This window comes from Penaeus vannamei, chromosome 25 (assembly GCF_042767895.1).
Source record: "Penaeus vannamei isolate JL-2024 chromosome 25, ASM4276789v1, whole genome shotgun sequence".
Taxonomy (NCBI): domain Eukaryota; kingdom Metazoa; phylum Arthropoda; class Malacostraca; order Decapoda; family Penaeidae; genus Penaeus; species Penaeus vannamei.
The window spans coordinates 906,834-915,380 of NC_091573.1; the positions used below are offsets into that span (position 1 = coordinate 906,834).

The window sequence follows — 8,547 nt, forward strand, 5'->3', positions numbered from 1 at the left end:
TTCATTGGCCTTTTTTTCGTTCCGATTCTGCGTCTGTTTTGCTTATTTCATGTATATATTTTTTCAAATATCTCTAAAGCGTGTTTTTTCTTCTGTGTTTCTTCTTTTGTTTTATTATTTTCAATCTGGAACTTTCCGTATTTCTCTCTCTTTTTTTTTTCGAATGAATAGATGTCTGTTTTTAATAAAGTGATGGTGGCATCTACGTGTGTCTCGCGGAACTTCGAAACTCCATCTCCTTTTCTCTTTTTTACTTTTGTATCCTATGATTCATCTAGATATTCATATATTTGATCTGAATATTAGTCGCCATAGCCACAATTATAATTTTTCATAGGAGAAAGTTATCGTATTGCGCAAAAAAAAGGATTTGCACTTTCGGTAAAAAAAAAAAAAAAAAAAAAAAAAAAAAAAAAAAAATATATATATATATATATATATATATATATATATATATATATATATATATATATATATTCATCGTGTTTATCTTGCAATATTCTCCAAAACATGCATTATTTCTGTAAGAGTCGTTAATGTTATATCTAGAAGGAGTTTTTCTTTCTTTTTTTTTCTTTTTTATGAATCACAAGTAACATGGAAATTAAATAAATCTTCAAAACAGTGCAATAGAGGATATCAACTTTATACAGTTACACAAAGATTCGCATATCTTTAATCTACGTCGTAATTACCTTACCAAGTTGTGTTTGTATCTATCCACAATAAGCAACGGACCGAGTCAAGTAAGGAGTAACTACATGAATCTGTTTTAATGATAAAGTAGACATCCCTGACAATGTAAAGCGGTTTTAATGTACTCTACTTGTTCCTAAACTACTGGTAAATTACCTAGTTACAAAATTTAGTCAGCAGGAAGTAATTTGTGAATTTCCAGACCTCTTTCTCTCTCCTCTTTCTTGTTCCTTCTGTCTCCCCCTTTCCTCTATTCCTCTTTCTCTTGCATTATCCTCTCCCAGCCTCTCTTTTATTCTGTCTCTCAATCCCTCTCTCCCTCGCTCAATTATCTCATTCAGTCTTCTATTTCTCTCTTTCGTTTTAACTATATTTCACCCGTCACTCGAAAATATGATAATTGTCCTAAAGTTTAAAAAATCTAAAAGTGTTGCAGTGATATCAATTTCCTCTTGCTCATTTACATGTCACTTTATATCCATGCTGCATGAAAAAAGGCCAGTAGACAGAGAAAGAAGTAAAGAATAAATATGGATGGGTAGATAAAGAAAAGAAAAAAGAAAGAAAGAAAGAAAAGAAACATATCACAGAACTTGGCTTTTGATGTTGGTATGTCATCCTCCATTATTTTCGAGCGATTTTTCTCTTTGTTCGCAGCGTGTGACAGCAAAGCATAGTGTTATTATCTTTCTTGCGACGAGAAAAAGTCATTTCTGTTTATATTTTGGGTTCCTTTTCTTACATACAGTGTATATGAGTAGAGAATATGAACGTGAAGTGACATGCAGCACATTCTCTGCCACGGAAGTAATTTATGTACATTCAAAAGCGGATGAGTTATCTTATGGTGAAAAGCATAGATTCAATCATACTGCTGGATATTCTCCCATTAGTCCAGTAAAACCTAAGCACCTCTCGGCCGGTTCTGGTAAATATGTACTTAACTTTATCCATACTAACGTTGCGTGTCCTGTGATAGTACTAATAACACCACTAAAAGCTTTATGTTTCAGTATGAGAGGTGTTAAAGTATGTGTTTGTATGTCTTGCCTTGTGGATTGCTTACATTGTCAACAGACCCTCTGATTTTGTGAGACATCATTGTGTATCTCTATCTCTCACGCCTTGTCTGTCTGTCTCTTGGTCTCTCTCTCTCTCCTTCTTTCGCTCTCTTTGTCTGTCTGTCTGTCTGCCTCTCTCTCTCTTTCTATCCTTCTCTTTCTCTCTTTCTCTCTCTCTCTCTCTCTCTCTCTCTCTGTCTCTCTCTCTCTCTCTCTCTCTCTGTCTCTGTCTCTGTCTCTGTCTCTCTCTCTCGCTCTCTCTCTCTCTCTCTCTCTCTCTATATATATATATATATATATATATATATATATATATATATATATATATACATATATATATTAAAAATTTAAGCTGCCTGCAGAAGCGTCGAAATTTTCCCCTGACAATCGAGATTCTGTTGATCTCAGTAGTCAGTTTGAATATTCTGTTCCTGCAGTTTTTTTTTTTTTTTTTTTTTTTTTTTTTTTTTGTCTTTTATCACTTCTATTTCCTTTTTCTTTTCTTTGTTATTTTTTCCTGTAGTTCTGTCTTTTTTTTTCTTTTTTCTTTTGTCTTTTTTTCACTTCTATCTCCTTTTTTTCTTTTCTTTGTTATTTTTTTCCTGCAGTTCTGTCTTTTTTTTTCTTTTTTCTTTTGTCTTTTTTTCACTTCTATCTCCTTTTTTTCTTTTCTTTGTCATTTTTTTGTTTTGTTTTGTTCCGTTATTTATTACCTTCGAGATTCATTTGGTTTGGTGGGCATTGCTTATCAAAAGGCATTAGTGAAGCGAGGCGAGAAACATCTAATTATTAATTAATCATTAATTCACAGTTATCCATTAATAAAGATGTAGAAATCAGATTGCCAAACACGCATAATTAATACAGGAATCAGTGTGTTCTAGGAATGAAAATATAAACCAAATTGCAACTAAAAACAACCAGCTAATAAGGAAAAAACAAGATAAAGAAAAGAAAAGAAGAGAAAGTGAAAAATACAAAATAAAAAAAGGAATAGAAAAATTAAGAAGAGAAAGAAAAGAGAAAAAGAAAAAAAAAAGAATAAGAAAAAAGATAAGAAAAGAAATAAATAAAAATAAAAATATAAAAAAAGAGAAGAAAGAGATCAAATAAAAAAAAAAAAAAAAAAAAATATATATATATATATATATATATATATATATATATATATATATATATACATATATATACTAGAAGGTAAAGACGCAAAAAACGACACGAATGAAACATGTGAATTGGTGGAGAGATTTTTTATTGTGAAAAAACACGGTCCTTGAAATATGAGTGTAGACGATGAATAAAAAAAAATATATCATCTGTAAACAATGTGGATAATAGTGCCTTTTAGACTCTCTTTACTAGTAGCTGTATCTACATCATACAGAAAAAAAAACACAACAAATTTTCTTTCCTATAAATGAATGCAAAAGATCTACCCTCAACATAGATGCCAGAAATGTTAGTCAGACCCAAAAATTCTCATTCCTTTTCCCCTTTTTTTCGTTTCCTCACGCGATGATTAAATACAAGAGCTTATCATCCTCTGTAATCTATTCTTTCCCTGTTTGAGCGCAAGTTTTCGTACCCGAGTTTGCGATCAAAGGGAAGAAGCTGGGAACGGAATTCACAGAAAATGGGAATATCGAGGCCGCAAAAATTGAAGGGATTCTGGTTAAGAGAGAATTAGAGCGGTGTATACTGTATGTATGTATATACATGCATACATACATACATTTATATATATGAATATAAATATACATAAATATAAACATATATAAATAGATAAATAAATAAATATATATATATATATATATATATATATATATATATATATATATATATATATATATATATATATATATATATATAAGCATACACAAACACACACACACATATGTATATACATATGTACAGATATGCACATGTAGGTATATATGTTTATATAGATACACACATAAACACACACACACACATAACATATACACGTATGCACATACATAAATACGGGAAAGGTTGCGCTCCTGGTGACAGCTATCCGAAAAAAAGAAAAGAAAAAAAAAGTAAAAAAAGTAAAAAAAGTAAAAAAAAAAAAAAAAAAAAAAAAAGTTGATTTAAGAACCTTACTCGCACCAACAACTTCCTCAATCCTTGATAAGCAGGAAACGGATATCCTTCGTTACGGTTCCTCTCCTTGTAGCTTCACTTTTATGGTACGTTTTAACTGCTGTGGGAAGATGGCAGGAGGGCCGTGCACTCGTAAAGGGGAGGCGAAAGGGGTACAACAGGTCGTTATGCACTCAGAGATAATGGGAGGCGGTATAACGACCTATATAGTACCTGTGCTTGGAAAAGGGTAGGCCTATCTCGGTTCTTGTTCTATGTATAGATCGTGACATATTTTTTGGCTAGAGTTTTCTTCGATAGATGATTATTATGGCAAATGGAATGTCAAAACACAACAACAGCAATAATAATCGTTGTAATGATGATGATAATAACAATGATGATAAAGATGTAATAGGAATAATAATGATAATTAGTGATGGTGATTATGATAGCAATATAGCAACTACCACATCAACAACAATAATAATGATAATAATAATAGTAGTAGTAGTTGCAGTAGTAGAGTAATAAAAACTACAGCACAGCATCATCAACAGTAACAATAACTACAGTAACACCGCTAAAAGTAATTAATAATAATAATAGTAATGGTGGTGATGATATTGATAACGATAATGATAATGATAATGTAAATGTTAAAGATATGATAATGATGATAATAATGATAATGATTGTAATGATAATGATAATAATGATAATAATACTAAAAAATACCAAGAGTAATAACATTAATGCTATTAACAATAATGATAATAACAACAATAGTAATAATAAGAAAAAAGCGAATCCGTTTTGTGCAGCCCAGTATATATAATACAAGCCATTACCGCTTCGTAAGGCTTGATATCCGTCCCTGCAACTTCCTCGTGTCTCCAAGTCATTTTAACTAAATGGTTCCTCCAAGCCCCAAGCATTAGTAAAGTAATATCTGCTCCCGAAGAGAGTGTTTATGGAGGCAATATTGCACGTCAGAACAATTAAGGGATGGTAACGCTGTCTCATATCAGGCAGGAGTAGTCAGAGAGTCTCGTAATGGTGTACCATAAGGGCATTCAAAGGCGGGGAGGAACCATAACACAGTTAATGACGTGGCGACGGCTATTTTGTATGGGTCTCCCCTCCCCGTTTTCTTTTCTGGGCGTTTTCTGTTTCCTTCCGTGGCTGTTCCCTAATATATGTTGTGAATGTGTCTGTGTTTGTTTGATTGTGTGTGTGCCGTGGTTTGCATGTGTGTTTGTATGGGTGTGTGTACATTTGTGTGCATGTGCGTATGTGTGAGTGTTCTTGCTTGCATGTGTTTGTTTGTTTGTGTATATATATATATACATACATACATACATATATATATATATATATATATATATATATATATATATATATATATATATATATATATATATATATATAGTACAGGGGCTGAGGGGTTTCTGTGTGCAAAAAAGGACCCATAAGTTACCCTTCAATTTGGGTTAGGGGGCAATATGACTCACCATAACAGCGAGGTTAGACATTCTGAAACATAGTACTAAGTGATAAAATCGCCATGAGCTATGAAATCAACTTCATAAATTATATATATATATATATATATGAATATATATATATATATATATATATATATATATATATATGAATATATATATACATATGTATATATACATATACATATATATATCTATATATCTATATATCTATATGTATCTATATCTATATCTATATCTATATCAGAATTGCGTGTGTGTGAGAGAGAGACACACACACGCAATTATATAATGTATATGTGTGTGTGTATACGTACATATATATAAATACACACACACACACACACACACACACACACACACACACACACACATATATATATATATACATATATGTATATGCATATACATACATATATATATATATATATATATATATATATATATATATATACATATACATATATGTATGTATATACCATTTTACTATACCTAACTGATATAAGATAGCCCGAAGTAAATATGCCAACATCAAAACATTTTTGGTAACATTTGTGAAAGGAAAATTATCCTTACAACCAAAATAACAACCTAAATCTAAATAAGCCATCTCGGGGGTGGGGGGTAGGGGTAGGGGGGTAGGAATACAGCTGATGTCTTGAGCTCTCGACTGGAACATCGAAGGTCTTGAAAAAAACTACGTATATACGTTATTTCATAATAAATTATGATTTGAAGATATTCTAGAATTACAACGTGATTCCTACATCATATCATACATAAATATATTACTAATTTATAATTTGAAAGCAAGAACATGGTATTCAAACACGGGAAAGGGAGGGCTCTCGCGGCTTTGCTTCGCCAGGCTGTTCCAATACGATCGTTCGCCAGCCCTGGCGAGAGTTCGCCCGGCGAACTTTTAATGGTACGAAATTCCCGATCGCCCGGCGAAGCCTTTCGCGAAAAGGTTTTAAAAGTACGGGCCTAAGTTGTGACTTATGATATATGTGTCCAAGTAAAACATCAGCTGTCTCATATCAGGGTGGGACTTGCAGAAGCGTAAGCCTACGACAGGAAATGATTGATCAAATGTTTCTCAGTGTCAAAGAATGCAATTTCAAGTCATAAATACACACACACACACACACACACACACACACACACACACACACACACATATAGATATGTAGATATTTAGAAATATATTTATAAGCTCTCCCTCTACAGAATTCTGAGACCATTTACAAATCTTTAAGTAAACCAAATTTCCAGATCAACTCATAAAGCCAAAGGACTATTTATAGAAAAGTTTGATGATAAAAGGTACGCACATCGATACCATATAAAAACAACGATAAATAAGATGATTTATAAAAAGAAAAGTTCTGCAGAAGGTAAATCTGCAATCACCAAAAATCTGAATTGCAATTTGATGATGATAATACTGGAATATAAAAATAATATTGAGATAGAGGTAGGAAGCTTGCAAGGGAGATAGATAGATACAGAGAGAGAGAGAGAGAGAGAGAGAGAGAGAGAGAGAGAGAGAAAATGAGAGAGAGAGAGAGAGAGAGAGAGAGAGAGAGAGACAGACAGACAGACAGAGAGAGAGATTGTAATAGCGATGTTAGTAATAATAACAATGGCAATAATTGTAATGGTAGTAACAGCAGTACCAACACTACTGCTACTATTACTATAACTACTACTATCACTACTACTACTTCTGTTAATACTACTACTTTGCTACTTCTGCTGTTACTATTACTAGTACCACTACTACTACTACTTCTACTGCTACTACTAATGGTAGTAGTAGCAGGAGTATCACACTATCAATATGAAGGATAATGTTAATATTAATAGCAATAGAATGATGATAACGACAATAGTATGTAAGTATAAGATCAGCAATGGAAATGGTAAACATAATACTGCTCTCTGGAAATAACAAACATTGTAGATTGAAGAACAAATAAGCAACATGTTCTCCTATTTTCCAACTGTGTTCTACCCATGGGAAAAATTGAATAGAAATATTTCTTTATGATAAATAATCTTTACGTTCCAATCATCTTATGAAGAAAGTGAACATTAAAGTTCAAGCTTTCGTAGAAATCTAAGGAAAATAAGGCTTTAGGATAGTTTGTGTGTCTCTCTACACATGTTGAGCCTTGTTTAACGAGGATCTTTAAGGATTTGATAAGCCGGTTTTGAAATTCCGAGTCGTAAGGCTTCTCCACAGTTATATTCCTGTTATATGTTGTTTGTAGCGTCTTATGTTGTAGGTGGATGAAATGATTTTTGTCAATATTTCTATGTCATTCTACATACACAACCTCTATCTGCTGAAATCACCACGTTTTTTTTTTCTTCTTCTTTTCAAGTTTTAAGTTTAAGTTTTTAAGTTTGTCAGCAATTGTTTCCTTATTCCGAATAAACGAAGGTTTGATTAATTATGTTTAACTGGAAATCTAAAAAAAAAAAAAAAAAAAAAAAAGTTACTGAACCTAAACCTAAATGACTTTAAAATCTCCCTAAACCTGGATGACTTTAAACACCCACGCGATATCAAATGACAATCCCCCCCCCCCCCTCTTCTATGAACATCAGACTATTCACAGTATAAAAAACGCAGGACCTATCAGTGTAAAGGTGCTGTCACACTAGCACTTTTTCCGTCAATTTTTCGACAATTTTATTTAACATAAATACAAACATTCTCGAATATAGCTTTTGATTTGACTTTGCTTGGCTGACGGAAAGGTTTTCAGACGGAAACGATCATTATCGTCTGACTGGAAAAATCAACAATTTGCTCAAAAATGGACAAAATTTCAGAAACTTGTCAAAAAAAATTGACGGAAGAAGTGCTAATGTGACAGCAGCTTAAAGGGCCTAACCACTTTTTTGCGCCTTACCTGATCACTAACCACTTCTTTGCACCTTACCTGATCACTAACCACTTCTTTGCACCTTACCTGATCACTAACCACTTCTTTGCACCTTACCTGATCACTAACCACTTCTTTGCACCTTACCTGATCACTAACCACTTCTTTGCACCTTACCTGATCACTAACCACTTCTTTACACCTTACCTGATCACTAACCACTTCTTTGCACCTTACCTGATCACTAACCACTTCTTTGCACCTTACCTGATCACTAACCACTTC

The 8,547-nt window shown here is 32.6% G+C and overlaps 1 protein-coding gene across 1 annotated transcript in view; it reads left to right on the forward strand.

The window, feature by feature from the left end:
* The first annotated feature begins 1,710 nt into the window (after positions 1-1,710).
* The window catches only part of LOC138866313 (uncharacterized), a 7,851-nt gene continuing 1,014 nt past the window's right edge, over positions 1,711-8,547 (forward strand). The window contains exons 1-2 of the mRNA XM_070138791.1: positions 1,711-1,725; positions 8,254-8,547. The exon at positions 8,254-8,547 is cut by the window's right edge and continues 1,014 nt beyond it. Of these exons, the coding sequence (XP_069994892.1) occupies positions 1,711-1,725; positions 8,254-8,547 (309 nt within the window). The remainder of the gene's footprint in view (positions 1,726-8,253) is intronic.